Source organism: Homarus americanus, unplaced genomic scaffold (genome assembly GCF_018991925.1).
Source record: "Homarus americanus isolate GMGI-L3 unplaced genomic scaffold, GMGI_Hamer_2.0 scaffold17073, whole genome shotgun sequence".
NCBI lineage: Eukaryota > Metazoa > Arthropoda > Malacostraca > Decapoda > Nephropidae > Homarus > Homarus americanus.
In genome coordinates, this window is record NW_024722332.1 from 1 (window position 1) to 16,809 (window position 16,809).

General features: G+C 38.1%; 1 protein-coding gene across 1 annotated transcript; it reads right to left on the bottom strand.

The window, feature by feature from the left end:
- Positions 1–1,177: 1,177 nt before the first annotated feature.
- On the bottom strand, positions 1,178–13,945 carry LOC121862717 (glutamate receptor ionotropic, delta-1-like; the record flags this gene model as incomplete). The annotated part of the gene is made up of 10 exons (XM_042361033.1): positions 13,825–13,945; positions 13,406–13,530; positions 12,947–13,063; positions 12,541–12,764; positions 12,299–12,427; positions 7,444–7,602; positions 2,852–2,942; positions 2,410–2,710; positions 1,839–2,056; positions 1,178–1,358 (listed from the first exon to the last, which is right to left on the bottom strand). Coding segments are annotated over exons 1-10 (1,627 nt in total), but the record flags the coding sequence as incomplete, so codon positions are not given.
- Positions 13,946–16,809: the final 2,864 nt, after the last annotated feature.

Genomic DNA, 16,809 nt, shown 5'->3' on the forward strand with positions numbered 1-16,809 from the left:
AAAGGGAAAATCTTGTCAAACAAATCTGCTAACATTTTTTAGGAAAGTCTTTGAGGTAGTAGATAATGACAAAAATTACGATGTTATTTACTTAGACTTTAGCAAAGCATTTGACAGAGTACCGCATCAGAGGCTTCTGAGAAAAATTAAGGCTCATGGTATCGAGGGGAAAGTTTTAAATTGGATAAAATCATGGCTCACCGATAGAACGCAGAGGGTCAGCGTAGATGGTGTTAAATCTGAGTGGGGCCGTGTAACCAGTGGGGTTCCCCAGGGGTCAGTACTAGGCCCACTCTTGTTCATAATCTACATAAACGATCTAGATACTGGGATCAGCAGTGACATAAGCAAGTTTGCAAATGCATTACAAGAGGACCTAAATAAACTGTAGGGGTGGTTTGAAAAATGGCAAATGAAATTCAACACCAGCAAGTGCAGCGTACTTAATATTGGAAGAACAAATACTTATAATGTATACAGCCTTAACAACATCAACCTAGAGAAGTCGACTTCTGAAAGAGACCTAGAGGTACTTGTAAGCCCGGACCTACGGCCTAGAAAACAGTGCGTTAATGTTCGAAATAAGGCAAACAGAGTATTGGGTTTTATATCTAGAAGTGTAAGTAACAAGAGTGCAGAGGTCTTATTGCAACTATATCTTGCGCTAGTCAGGGTGCACCTCGATTATGCGGTTCAGTTCTGGTGCCCCTATTATAGAATGGATATAAATTCACTAGAGTCGGTGCAGCGAAGAATGACAAAAATGATTCCGGGACTTAGAAACCTTCCATATCAAGATAGGTTAAAGAAACTTAACTTGCATTCCCTAGAAAGACGAAGAGTGCGGTTAGATATGATAGAAGTATTTAAGTGGGTGAAAGGAATCAATAAAGGGGATATAGATAAAGTTCTTATAATATCCGAGCAGGATAGGACTCGGAGCAACGGATTCAAATTGGATAAGTGTAGGTTTAGGAGGGAGATAGGAAGAAACTGGTTCACAAATAGGGTGGTGGATGAGTGGAACAAGCTTAGCAACTTTGTAGTAAGTGGGGGAACGCTGGAAGTTTCAAAAGGAGGCTAGATAGATTCATGGATGATTGAGAGTGGTAGTAGCTCTCGACAGGAGTTGCCAGGCACAGGCCAACCGGCCTAATGCATTGATGTATCTGATCACCTGTTAGAGAGAAGTGCTGGCCCAGCAGGATGTTCAAGAGTCCCTCGTGAACCACCAGAACGTGGTCCCCTCTCCTGACCAGCGTGTCAATGCTCCTCAGATACTCATAATTCTTCTTGCGGCTCACTCGTGCGTCTTGCTCCATGTCGGCTACCTCTTTCAGGATACCACTCTTCACCGACTGGAAAAGAGCAACTTATGTCATTATTTCTTTCTTAATGTGGGACCGACTTAAAATTTTGATTTGCACCATAATGCAAAGCCTGTCAAACTTATACTAGTATATCGAAATGTCATCGATGCTCATTTTGATATTTTTTTTTTCTTCTATCTGCTTACTAAATTTTAATCGTCTTTTTTACTGGATATATCAGGTAACTTAAGCTTTAGATTCGCAGTATAACAAATCTTTGATATATACTGAACATAACTAGATATAAGGATAAGAATGACGAATATAATTTCAATTGCAATACTAAAGTTCATTCATTTCTTATTAAAAATAAATATTAGTCAGACGTTAATGTGTTTGCAGCCGGTAGAGGATAAATCACAAATTCCATAGATAAAAAAATACTGTAGGAAAAATATTTAATTTTATTACCAGTGAATCAATTTCCTCTTAGTATAAAAAAAATCAATACAACTCGGATATAAATACACGAAAATACTGTTCGATTTCCGATTCTTTCTGCCATATTACAGATGTCGATGTTTCATCTACTACGTCTCGGAGTGTTTGGTAGGGCTCAGCGATGTGTCTCACGGCCAGGAGGGACATGAGGTTGCCGGCGTAGCTCCGTGTTAACACCAGAGTCATCAACATCCACACCGCCAACAGTACCCGCTCCCACCACCACGCAGAGCAGAGGGATACGTCTGTTAAAGAGGATACAAACATTAAAACACGCAGGTAAATAGCATTTTTTATTTATAATTAACCATATTTACTATACTTCGGAGGCATATGTCTTAATGACACTATTAAACGTATTTTATCAAACAAATAGTCTCATCCTGTTCTTCAGTGTAGTTCATTGGGTCTACCATAGATCATCGACGGCTACGTCATCCATTCTCACGTCCCAGTCAACTAGGTGGCGTCTGTTATCATCTCCTCAGATCAACACACATGTTTGGATACGCCTTGCAGTCGTTATGGAGCCCCAATAGTAATAGTTGATTCGCCATTCATTGAGTCACATAGCCATGTATTCTGGGTGAGTATTTACCTTGTTGAAGAATTATACGAATGAAGTCGTATGCCTTCGCCATCCAGCTTGTAGTGCCAGAAATAGTCTGAAAAACACACGTTTTCAACAGGAACACAGTGGCAGGCAACACTAGTAGCATCGTCAGGATGGCCGCCCACACCATCGGCGACAGGGGCAGCAGGAAGCCCCACGGATCCACCTCCGGCCGCCCTCGACCAGCCAGGATCCTGAGGTAGTTTATCTCCATTGGCCAGGTGAAGTCTACAACCTCCATCCTGCTGGCGCTAACGCTGAAGGGCGCCACACTTATGTCCGCTTCCTATACCCATTATAAGAAAGAAAAATCATTGTGAGGATTTACTTGTAGTCCTTACACAATCATGAAGGCTGAGTTTTAACTTTTCTTTTTACTTTGGTTGAGGTGAACCTGACAACTACCGTGATTCCTCACTTCTCTTACCTCCCTGGCCACCATACCCAACATGCCGGACCAAGACCCGTTGGCGTGCCTGGAGCCGAATAATGCATTGGGAGGCCGGGCGAACACGAATCTTATAAACAAGAAAAATATCATTAGTGATACACACTCATACTGAATTCACTCATAAATTATATAAAAATTATCATCACATAGTAATAAATATAGAGGTAAATAGTATCTAATTCATTTGTAGACATTATTAGTCTCTTTGTGTTTTCCCGTCAGAGTGTATAGCATATTATAGAAGTATCGTGAGATTTCGATATTTGGTTTTAATGATTTATTGCCAAAGTAAAGACCAGTAAATAATGTTTATGATGGCAAAACTTTAATATTTATCTGGGAACAAATATAGTGCATATTAGCTAAGGTCAGTTAAAATCAACTCCTCTGACCCTCAGCAGTTGGCCTCTGACCCTCAGCCAGTTGGCCTCTGACCCTCAGCCAGTGCGGACCTGTGTTCCTGTCAGTGTTAGTGACATAGTGACATGGCAGCTGCTGACGAGTACTCGACCACCTCTCACGTTCTCCAGCTTTGTCTTGCCTTGCAAGACCGACTGGAGAAGGATGAGAAGGAGGTCCAGAGTCTCAAGGGCGAAAACTTAGCCTTGAAGCTAGTTTTAGAGGAGAAGAAAACCTTTGCCAGTGTCGTGAAGGACGGTGAAGTTGAAGTGGATTCATGGAAGGTAGTTGCTGCTAGTGCTACAAAATGCACTCTAAAAAGGCACTCAGCTGTAGACCTAAACAACAGGTTCAGCACCTTAAGTGACGAGTGTGAGGAAGGTGCTAGTAACACCACGAGTGCTACTCCCTCTGTTAGTGTGGAGAGAGGGAGTAGCGCAGGTAAGAAATCACCACACTCAAGTAAGGTCAAATGTGTTTCTGTCATGGGAGACTCGATGGTGAAGCATTTAGGTAACAATCTCTGCACTATAGTTAGGAAGCTCGAGTGTCTCCCCGGGGCAGGGATAGGTAGAGTACTGGAGAGAGTGGAGAACGTCATTGATGATTGTGGAGACAACCCCATAGTCTTACTCAGTGCAGGAGGCAATGACGTAGGTAAGCTTACCAGTGTCGAACTGCGTAAACTGTATAGGGAAGCTCTAGATAAGATTAGGGTGAAGGGTGGAACTCCTATTGCTTGCTCTATCCTACCTAGACGTGGTGCCAGTCGTGAATGGATGTCCCGCGCAATTGGTTTCAATTGCTGGTTGGAAAAACAGTGTAAAGAGCTGTCGACGCCATTCATTGATAGTTGGAGCCTGTACTATGGTAATGATAGTATGTATGCAAGGGATGGGGTGCATCTAAGTAGGAAGGGGGTGGCGGTGCTAGAGAAGATAGTTGACAGGGTAGTAAAGGTGGGGTTTTAATATGTCCAAATCCCATCAATGGTAAAGAGAGGAAAATACCATGTGAAAATAACAGCAGTGAAACAGAAGTAGATAATGCTGAAAATATAGTTAGTCATAATAACAAACATCAAAGTAATAAATGTAAAACAGATAGAAACGGAAGAAATATATTGAGTGTTTATTATACTAATAGTAGAAGCTTGTGTAACAAAATGGACCAGCTCAGGGCCATTGTTAGTAAAGAGAACATAGATATAATTGCAATAACGGAAACATGGATAAATTCAAACAGCAAAAATTTTTTAGCAGAATTTCATATTCCAGGATATAACCTATTTAAATTTGACAGAGTAGGAAGGAGAGGGGGCGGTGTAGCAGTGTATATCAGGGTGTCATTAAAAAGCTGCAATAAATCAAACATTAAAACAAATAGCGACAATGAAAGTATTTGGGTAGAGATTGGTGAGGGCAATGAGTCCGTAGTCATTGGTGTTATATATAGACCACCTAATTTGAGTAGGAACGATGGTAAATTGCTATGGGAGGAAATAAAGAAGACATCTGATAGAAACAATGTATGTATTCTAGGCGATTTCAACTTTTCAGGCATAGATTGGAAAAATCAACTTAGCAATAATGAATCTGAAGATTTTCTAGAAGCAGTACAATATAGTTTTTTATATCAATTCATAAACTCGCCCACTAGAGGAAATAATATCCTCGATTTAGTTCTCAGTAATAATGAAAATCTAGTAAAAGATGTTGGGATTGGAGACGAACTAGGAAACAGTGATCATAAAGCCATATATTTTAACTTAATATGGAATGGCAGGAAGAAGGAAAATTCGGCCTTGATCCCGGATTTTAGGAAGGCTAATTACGGTAGCTTAAGGAGAGACCTAAGGGATGACCCTATGGTCAAAAGATTAATCCCTCCCACACCTCCGGAAACTGACAACTTAGGACGGGAGAACCCCGAATTTAATTTAGCAGCTACTTATGAACAATTTATTGCGACAATCCATAATGCTCAAAATAAACACATCCCTAAAAGAAAATTCAGATCGATACGGAACCAACCAAAATGGATGAATAATAGACTCTTAGATCTTCTAGGGAAAAAGAAAGGAGTATATAGAAAAGTTAAGAAAGGCGAAAATCACTTACTTGGTTACTATCAGAGCCTAACAAGACAGGTAAAAACAGAAATTAGGAAAGCAAAGAGAAATTATGAAATCAAGGTAGCAAACGAATCGAAAAATAACCCCAAAGCTTTTTATCAACTGTATAAATCAAAGGTTAGAGATAAATAGGTCCCTTAAAACTACGACAGGAGAAATGACTGATGATGAGTTAGAAATGTGTAGTACGTTAAATAGTCATTTTCGCTCCGTATTCACAAATGAAAACCTAGCACAGTTTCCAGAAGTTCATAAGGTATATAACGACAGTATAGAAAATATGTTGATGAATATCAATATTACTAGTAACGATGTGCTTAAAGTAATTAACAAACTGAAGCCTCATAAATCGCCTGGTCCAGACGAGGTATATGCTAGAATATTAAAAGAATGTAGAGATGAGTTGAGTAATCCATTAGCAGTTTTATTTAATAAGTCATTAGAATCGGGCCTAGTGCCAGAAGCTTGGAAACTTGCAAATGTAGTTCCGATTTTCAAAAAAGGTGATAAATCAATTGCATCAAATTACCGTCCCATTAGTCTCACGTCAATCATAGGCAAGTTGCTAGAGTCAATTATTGCTACAAAAATCAGAAGCCACCTTGAAACATTCAACTTAATTCATTCTTCTCAGCACGGGTTCACCCAGGGACGTTCTTGTCTCACAAATTTGCTTAGCTTTTTCTCAGAAGTATATGAAGCGGTAGATAATGATAAGTCATATGATATAATTTATTTAGATTTCAGTAAAGCATTCGATAGAGTCCCTCATGAGAGATTGATAAGGAAGGTAGAAGCACATGGAATAGGTGGATCATTATTAAAATGGATTAGGTCATGGTTAACTGGTAGGAAACAAAGAGTCAGCATAAATGGATTTAAGTCAGACTGGGGTGCGGTCAAAAGCGGAGTTCCCCAGGGATCTGTATTAGGCCCTCTGCTGTTTGTTATATTCATTAATGATCTTGATTTAGGTATAACTAGTAGGATTAGTAAATTTGCAGATGATACCAAAATGGGGAGAGTGATAAATTCAGACAGTGACTTTGAACACCTTCAAAGAGATCTAGATACCTTACATGAGTGGTCAGTAGACTGACAAATGAATTTTAATACTGATAAATGCAAGGTACTACAGATAGGGAAGACGAATACAAACGTTAAGTATAAATTAGGTAACACGGAAATAGAAAACTCAGATTGTGAAAAAGATCTAGGTGTATTTATTAGCAACGACTTAAAACCTAGAAAACAATGTATTAGCGTTCGCAACAAGGCAAACAGGATTCTTGGGTTCATATCTAGGTCTGTGAGTAACAGAACTGCTGACGTTATATTGAAACTTTACCTAGCATTAGTGAGGCCACACATGGATTATGCGGTTCAATTCTGGTGTCCTTATTATAGAATGGACATAGATTCTTTGGAGAGAGTACAAAGAAGAATGACAAAAATGATCCATAATATTAGAAACCTTCCATATGAAGAAAGACTGAAAAGCTTAGGCTTGCATTCATTAGAGAGGCGTAGAGTTAGGGGAGATATGATAGAGGTGTTCAAATGGGTAAGTGGGATTAACAAGGGTAAAATGGAAGATGTTCTGAAGCTCAGTAATAACGAAATAACTAGAACAAATGGCTTTAAATTAGATAAATTCCGATTCAGAAAGGATATAGGCAAACACTGGTTTGGTAATAGAGTTGTGGATATGTGGAATAGGCTACCGAGTGCTATAGTAGGATCGGGGACGCTAGGAAGCTTCAAGACGAAGTTGGATAGGCACATGGAAGTACTGGGATGGGTGTGAAAGGGATCTGCCCTGTATGGGCAAGTCGGCCTCCTGTACTATACCACTTTCTTATGTTATGTTAACTAGACTACCAATCCTTAAATGACATCTACAGTACACTTTGTTTACTCAAGAAGACTGTGAGTTGGTCTAAGATAATTTACAAACAGTGAAACATACAATTTTTTTCCTATCCAAATATTATCGGGTCATTTCACATGAAAAGATCCGTAGCCCAATACATACGTGAAATTGAGTCCCTTAGAGAGGTAATCCAGGATATCTGTCATGGGCCCCTTGAACCAGACTCGTTTTCTTCCCGGTGCTCTCTCGTCGTCTAGCATGACTTTCTTTTGTATTGCACCTTCTATCATCGTCGCCACAAGAGTTGGCCGATGAGGAAATCTGTCAGGATTAGTAGCAATTTCTATTTGGTGGTTTGACCTTTTATAATAATATTTGTTTTAGGTATCCTGCAAATGACAGACGTGATTATTTTTTCTATGATAAAATGCACGCAAAATCACGTAAATGTACAAACACACACGCCCATACACAGACATTAGAACAAACAAGCACACTCAGACAAATAGTCCACGTGACCCAAGTACTACCGCCTGGGAAGATATTGGAAGCATAATGTGTTGTCTAATGGTAGACCCTGCTGCCATATGGCTTCACGAAAATTGTGACCAAGTCCTAGGCTCCTCATCTGACTTTCTGCCTCATTTACACACACTTGCAGGGTCTCAATTGTTTCTCTTACTATTGACAACATACATATCCCGTATATCATTTCTCACTATTGATGTATTTAAAAAATATTTACATTTATTTATGGCTCTTTACCATTAATGTTATTATTATTATTATTAGTATTATTATTATTATTATTATTATTATTATAATTATAATTTATATTAAATTTGATTAATCTTATTATTGTTTTTATTATTTTATTATATTTTTGCTCCCAGACCTTGATGTGGGTCATAAAATTACCTGTGCCCAGGTGGGTTAATGCCCGTAAAAAAAAAAATGCAATGTAATGGAAGTACATTTAAACTCGTCCTTAAAATATGGCAATAATTAATTTTCCCTCTGTCTTATAAACTTGTTTTCGTTATGTGAGTTTCTTAACTGTAAAAAATATTTAAAGATGAAACTACTTCAAGGGGATATAGTCCAGTAGGAATTGATGCTGGACCCGGAAAATTTAGATAACAGTCAGGTTTTTGCACAGAGAACTTCTGTTTAACCCAAAATAACCACACACAAAAATTCCCAATGAAATCCAAAACGGGAAAGGGGTTTTTAGCGAAATTTCAAAATGGTCGCGAAAATTGACGCCTAATTGTAAGTTTCTCCATAGTTGGGTTATTATATAATCTAGAGGAGTGATAGAAGCGTCTAAAATTAGGTTTTGGGGTTCAAGGAATTGACTTCTGATGATTCTGATATCAGCTTAACAAAATGACAGGTGCTTATTATTGTTTATAAAAAGGGGCTGTCAAAAAGGTTTGAAATATTTTTTTGTGCGCTGACGTCTTTTGGCTGTATAATAGTTACAAAATTGTTTGAAAAGATATTCTCATGCCAGGTCATTTTATAATTACATTTCTGGGGTAAAAGTACAATGGTAATATATAATTTAAACTATTTTTTGTAGCCTTTGGATGTAAATTTTCCTATTGCTACAAATATCAGGATTATTGATTATCAAATACTCCATTATAGTGCAAATTGAAGTATGTGATAAGTCACATTATGATACTTGCTGGATCCTCAGGTTGGGCAGATTACTGACACTATACTGTTGTCTATTAAAGTTACATTGGTTGCAAAAGTGGTCTCATGGAGTTGTTAAAAGTGGTCTCATGGAGTTGTTAAAAGTGGCCCTGTTCCCCTATTTAGACAAGTCAGTGACTTACTTGTGGTCACACCAATTAATGGAATAGCTTTTACCACATCTGCTAAAGTTCACTTTGCGAATTCATACATTGCCCCTCACATTTGCATTGTATAATGTATGTGGAATTCCTCTCTGTTGGCACAACTACAGGAAACACAACGTTCACTCTTGGAGAAAAATCTAATTTCTGCCAAGAAGTCTGCTGGTGCTAGTGCCTTATCCGTGGTTATCGGCAGCACAGCTTCACCTTCCACCTTGAATCCAAACTCTTCTATAATGATAACCTAATGAACATAACGCCAGGTGTTAACTTAGCAGTGTATTCGCAAAGAGTGAAAGTACATGGCTCTTCTTGTAGGAGACATTCTCTCAAAAGCTACATATTTGGATGATGCCATATTCAAATAGCCCAGTTCATAAGTCCTTCTACATTTGTTCCGCCTTTGCAAAATACTCTCAAACACTTTAAAGCACTTCTTTGGGTGTTTTAGTGTCTCACCAAAGATCATAGTATGTGCCCCTTAACTGCAGTTTCATAATCTTCAATTGTCTTATGCCGTACATTCCAGATGTGTCATAGCCTGATATGCAATGAGAAAATGGCAAGTATATATATAACTCCTTTCCTAACACCTTTTTAGCAACTGAAATGGGAATGGCATGATCTGCGTGTAAACATGGTCAGAATAGTTTGTGTGGTGGAGCAACATTACCAGAATGTCTGTATCATCAGCAACGACAACAACACTGTCATAATGTCTGACAACTCCATTACTTTCTTTATCATGCAGACATCAGCATCCCCCTCTTCCTTAGCATGCTCTCCGTCAGGGGTGCTCAACCCCATTGTCTGATGGCCGCATGCGGCCCTTGGGGAGGTTTAATGCTGCCCTCGGCAACTTGTAGAAATTATTAATATTAATGCATATATTATAGAAATTAAATATAAACAAATACTATCTCTGTAAGAGGTGTTCTGATCATGAGTCCTTCTTTAGGTTTACAATATATGGTTAACAACTTAATAATTATAATCAATGTTAGTAATGTGGGGCCCTCACCACACAGTTGCCCATCTAATGTGGCCCACTCACGCAAAAAGGGTGATCATCACTGCTCTACATTGATGCGTTCCCTCTCAAAATGCTGAGACAACAATTTGATCAAACACTGCTTATACTTTTTGTTCCAAGAAATGTCTTCTTGTCTCCAGGTATTGGTGTTGCTTCATTTGTCGTTGCTTTAGATCCCGACCTTTTGTTGTCACTTCATAACTCTCAAACTCCACCTCAAGGGGAAGCCCATGTGAACTTTGAGAGACTCCAGAGGACAGGTAGGCAACACAAAATGCCTGCATAGTTCCAATCTTAGCCCAAGGGAGGTTATGCAGTGTTGGTGTCCATCTGAAGTATGTACCTAACGACATCTGCCTTATTTCCTTTCCGCAAACTTCTGTCATCTTTGAACAGTGCAGGAGATAGTGTTGCAAGTCCATATGGAAACACACTTTTATCAGGAGGGCAGCCATTGACGTATGACACGGACACAAGTCGGTGATGCAGCTCTTTTGATGACATACACACTTCATCACCAGATATCTTGAAGGGTTTTCGAAAGGCACCAAATATTTTTGCTTCTTTTACCCTCTTAAACTTCTGTTTTGATGAATTACTTCTCAGTTTGTGTAGGGAAGACTATGGTGACAAGATGGCGCTGGCCATCAGTCAGCTTGGGTAATAACTGGCTGGTCTCAGTACCGTAGTATGTGGAGCCCTGTGATTGGTCCTGGTCGGGAGGAGGAAAATCTGGTGTGCTCCAGTCAGTTACTGAGTATAGGCTGTGAAGTGAACATCTGGTCTCTTGTCTCCTAAACCATAAGTATGGAGTGTTAGTGAACTCTTATTGCTCCAGACCCCAGAGTTATTGTATTTTATATGGTGATGATTAAGATTTAGTGATTATATATTATAGTGTGATGGTTAGGATTTAATGTTCATTTATTTTTACTTGATTTTTCTGAATTCTTTTGTTGTATATATTTTGTATAATATTCCGTCATCAGCTTTAGTTACTTTTGTAAATAAATAGTAAGTTTGAACTTGCAAGGTAATTTTCCTTATTAAACAGGTTGAAGAATTTTTTAGGGAGGGGCGGGTTAAAAACTCGCTCTGTATCATAACACTTCACATATTCAAATTTCTTCCCACTCAGTTTATCTTAGATATCAGTTCCAGTTTTCAGGGCATTATCCACATTGAACAGCTCATCAGCAATTTTTCTCATTTTACCATCTTCACCAGCTCTGAAAGAACTGTTATTTACAAGGAATACCTTGAAGGTTTTCATGACTTCAGCATTCTTCTGAATGCTTCATGAGTGCATCTCTTTATGCTGTACTGACCACGACCAAGTAAACTTACCGGTAAGACAGTGCAGGGCATTAGTGTACATACTGTAGCTACAACATGTGCAGTGAGTAGCCATATGTTTCTTGCAGAGTCTGTGGGTAATATTGAGGAGTCCACCTGTGGTGTTCCCTTACCTCATTAAGTGTTGTTCTATGGTCATGTCTGGCCATGTCCCACTCCAAAACATACAAGCTTTTGTACCTCCTTACAGCAAATTCCCCATTTTGCATTGGTTCTCCTAAACACTGACATAAACTCTGAGAGCCTTGGAGATATAAACGGCAACATTTGCTTTGTTGTCTTGGATTAATCTCAAAACATGTCAATTTGATTGACATACACAAACAGTTAGCTGTTTTTCTGCGCCATAAAATGACTAAGTGTTGTTCCTGCTTATGAGAGGTCATATAGGCTATTTGACCTAGAAAAAACCCGAACTACCCATGTGGGAATTGAGAGGAATTTTTCCTGCAGATACTTAATTATATAAAGACGACTTTGAAATATAGAACTGGTTATCCAAAACGTCCAGGTTCAGCAAAAATCACGTCGATTATTACTGGATTGATATGGTAGTAACAAATAGATAGATGCCATCATATAAATTTCAGATTTATTTACCATATTGAAGTATACCAGTTTTCTTAGATACAGTACAGGTATGATTAGTGGTATAACAAATGGATCTGATAAATTTATAAGAAACATTTAAAAACATTCACTTTTTACGAAATTATATAATTGTAATTAGAAGTTTCACTCAATCGGATAAAAATCTTACTTGGAAAATTTTTCCTCAAAAAGTGTCGAATGACTGTTGATGGTAAGACCTTTCTCAGGAGTCCACGATGCAACACGAAGTACTTGGTCTTCCCGAGGAGTGAATGGCACGTGCATGTACACATTATACCTGTTATGGAACAGTTCAATATGAACAATACTGATAAAATCGTAATCAAATTGTATCCTAAACTTGGTAATAATATACGGAAATTGAAGGGACAATTGCAAACTGATGATTACCTAATGGAAGCTATGGTGTTGTCCACAGTAAGCACCAGGGAGTTCGTCTTTGAAAACATTCCATAAAGATGTTGGAGTTCCGAGAGGGGCAGGTGAGTGACGGCGAGGAGCCTCGTCGGCCACACCAGGAGGCGGCCCTTGAGGGACCACTCGGCGAAGGCGGCGAGGAAGGCTGGGTCGTCGCTCACCACCACCACCGTCAGACTCCATGACACTTGCCGCAGCTGTTCAAGCATGAGTTGTGTTCGAAAGTGAACTTACTCCATTGATGATAATGCCAATGGTCGATTAAAGTGGACAATTTGTTATAAATGCGTAATCACTGTAGCAGTAACTCGAAATATTATTTACCTGCCTCAAATTAGACAAATATCCTTTTTTATGTATTGATGCAAACATTACCTACCCGACGAGCCTCGCTGATCACCTGAGTAATCTGAGGTAAGGTTTCGTTCGTGTCTTGATTATGTGTTATCATTTCAAACACTCCCATTCCCCAGGGGGCGAAGAGTCCAGCTCTCATCTGAAAGAAAACAAACATATTAGGACCATTGAATTGTTTGTTTGTTTTCATGCCAAGTTGTTGTTTGTCCTTCTAGTGACTTTTTAATGGATTTCGCTTCCTGAATAAATATTTACTCAACAGTCAATGAAACAGGCACCCGACAAGAAAAAGTTTGTAATAGTCCTTTAGTTTTCTTTGACCCTCTTATTAAGTTTAAGTGTTTACTGGTTAGTTCCCTGCCTGTAGGTGGAGTCTTTCTTATAAACAGTGTACTGATTGTTTCAATCTTATAAGAAAAAATAAACTGGGGTGTTTATTTCCACAGGGAAGTTTTGAGATCGTAAGAAACTTTTAACCCACCAGGAAGACCGTAGAAGGTGACGTATTGCGATCTGTGAGCACGAGGACGGAGGTATTATCATGTCGTACCTTGGACAACACAGCCTCTACTGCTCCAGCAGCCAGGTACAGTGATTCTCGTTCCACTGAGAAAATATAGTTAGGGTCAAACTTCACAAAAAAATACAAATAAAAAATAACATAATTCAAGACTTTACACCAAAAGAGATAAGTAATACACTGATACACAATGAGGACTCTGAAGACCCTAATATATATTGAAACACAGATTGGACAAAATAAATTTCCCGCCCAAAAACACCACCTCATAAAACCCACTAAATGCTAATACTTTCATGTAGACACAAACAAAATATATCACTGACACAGCTCGATAAGGACCAAACAATAGTGCACGGGAATCTTATGGGAAAACTTACTGACTGGCCGAGGAAGCCTTGCCAGAACCTGACAGTCAATAGCAGCTAAGAAAAGCACCAATGCCGCCACAGCTGCTGTCATCTCAGCAAATTTAACCCGAACTAAAAAGTGAAGAAAATCAGGTTACTTTATTGAGAATAGTAATGATGCTATTCATCTAACAGTTGTAATTTATCTTTAAGAAATGAAAGTAGGTCTTTCACAGGTACTCTAGTGAACAGTGAATTTACATCAATGTGTTTAGAGCAAATGGGAAGTTCTACAAGCAAATATTTGGCATGAGCATGGGTAATTGTCTTTCTGCTCCTCTAGCCTGTATTTATATGGAGTTTTTTGAGTCTAGATTACTACCCAATATAGTAGACTTTATTCCTCCATGGTATAGATATGTAGATGATGTTCTTTGTCTTTGGCCTAGAAACAGTGACCCATTGGAATTTTTAGACAAGCTTAATGATATTGTTCCTAGTATCACATTCAAAATTGAAAGAGAAATAAATGGATCCCTTCCATTCCTTGATATGCTTATCATGAAAAATGGCCAAAACTACAAATTTAAAGTATACAGAAAGCCCACACAGGTAGACAGTTTCATACACTTTTTATCGAATCACCTGGAGTCTACCAAAATGTCAGTTTTTTCTGCTATGTTCTTAAGATGTCTGCTTATTTGTGACTCTGAAGTTATTGACGATGAATTGAAACACATTCGTTCCACTGCACAGAAACTCGGGTACCCTTGTGTGTTTGTTGATCGTTGTTTCAAAAGGGTTAAAAAATCCTTTCATTCCTCTCAAACCAGACAAGTTCCTACACTTAAGAATATTTCGACTCTGCCCTATCGTAATGAATTTGTCCCGTTAGTTCGGTCCCTCAAGCTACTAAATATTAATGTTGTTTTCAAGTATGACTCAACCATTACCAATATGTTAATAAGAAATAGCCAAAGTTTGAATGTAAATGGAAGTGTTTAATGTATTCCATGTAGCAAATGTAATTGTAATTATGTAGGACAGACAGGAAAAACACTGCAGCTCAGAATCAAACAACATAAGTACAATATCAGAACAGCATCTGGAAGCAGTGCCTTGTTCGTTCATGTTAGGAATAATAATCATCCCATTGCTTGGGAAAAAAGCTTAGAAGTATTTAAATCATCTTGTGTCACAGAAAGACTTCTGGTTGAAGCTAGTTTCATTAAGGAATTAAAATCAATAAACCTTAGTGATGGTCAGTTCAAAACTGATAATATGTTACATAAATTTATTTGTCAGTGGCCCAAGGCTAAAAATGCTTTGAAAACCTTTGATCTAGATGTATGATAGTTATTTAGTGGGTCCCTTATTTTTGACCTGACCTGACTAGTCACGTCACCCCCCTTCTCTTAAGCTTCTCTACGTGTGTGTTGGTGTGGGATTAGTGGATGATATCATTATGACCTGACCTCATGTTTTATAAGGTCACCCTGTATATTTAAGCCTCTCTCTGTCCATGTAATCCAGTTGCCTCTGAAGATGTATTGAATAAAGACGAAAGCTAAGGTGCTCCGTTGTTTCCCTTTTCCCGTGTGATTTTATCAAGATATATATATATATATATATATATATATATATATATATATATATATATATATATATATATATACTATATATATATAGATATATATATATATAGATAGATATATATATTTATATATATATATATATATATATATATAGTATATATGCAAGTAAATCACTGTAGGTGCGCGTGATCTAGGTATATGCTGATAACCACAAGGAAAGAAGAAAACAAGAAGTTCCCAAGCGCTTTCGTGTAATTCACATCTTCAGGGGTGAGTACAGACTAGAGAGAGTAATACAAATCAAGGTGTATATATACAGAGGAGGGTGAGAACAGGTCCACAATGGTCAGGTATTAGGTAATGACCCAACTAATCTTTAAATAGCACACAACGGTTGGTGGTCAGGTCAGATGGTCAAGTGACCCGGCCTTCTCACCTGATCACAAATCTTCTTAATTACAAAATTGTCCAGCTTGTACATGCCGTTACTCAAATTCATGTTGGATGTTTCGGTATGTTTAATAAGACTAGATTCTATGATGTTCCTACTATCAATTGAATTACATGGTAATATTGAGGAGGCATTATCCCAGTCAATGCAATGCTTGTTATCCCTCAAATGAACAAACAGAGCATTGGATTCCTGGCCTGTCCTAACACTGTATTTGTGTTGTTTAATTCTAGCTGCAAGATCTTTACCTGTCTGGCCTAAGTAAAACATATTACATTCCTTGCAAGGAACTTTATAAATGCAACCAATTGTGTTGTTGGGGGGAGTTCTTGATTAACATTTGTTTAACAGTGCATGAGTTTTTAAATGCCACATTGACGTTCCAGGTTTTTAGCTGTGCAGGAATGTGTGAGAAATTTTTGTGAAATGGTAATATTAAGATATTCTTATGGTCATGGGTGGGCTTGGGGTCAGTTCCATAAAAAGTTTTCTTAGTAATGTTTAAGCATTTGTCTATGAAAGATCTAGGGTATTTAAGGTTTGAGCCAATATTATATATATATATTTGTATTCCTCATCGATGAATTCCGGACTGCAAATTCTCAAGGCACGTAAAAACATTGTTGAAAATACTGACTGTTTGACTTTATTATGGTGGGCAGAATAATAATGAATGTATGAACACACATTAGTTGGTTTTCTATAAATACTGAACTTAAAAGTGTTACCTATTCTGTGTATCAGACAGTCTAGGAATGGCAATTTACAGTCTTGCTCTAATTCCATAGTGAATTTGATCGAGGGGGCTAAGTTGTTAAGTTGTGGCAGGAAAGCTTTTAGGTCCTCATTACATGGCCAGAGACATAATACATCATCAACATATCTAAACCAGACTGCTGAGGGTGGTAAAATATTACTTAATAGTTTCTTTTCAAAGAATTCCATATATAGGTTGCTTAATACAGGTGA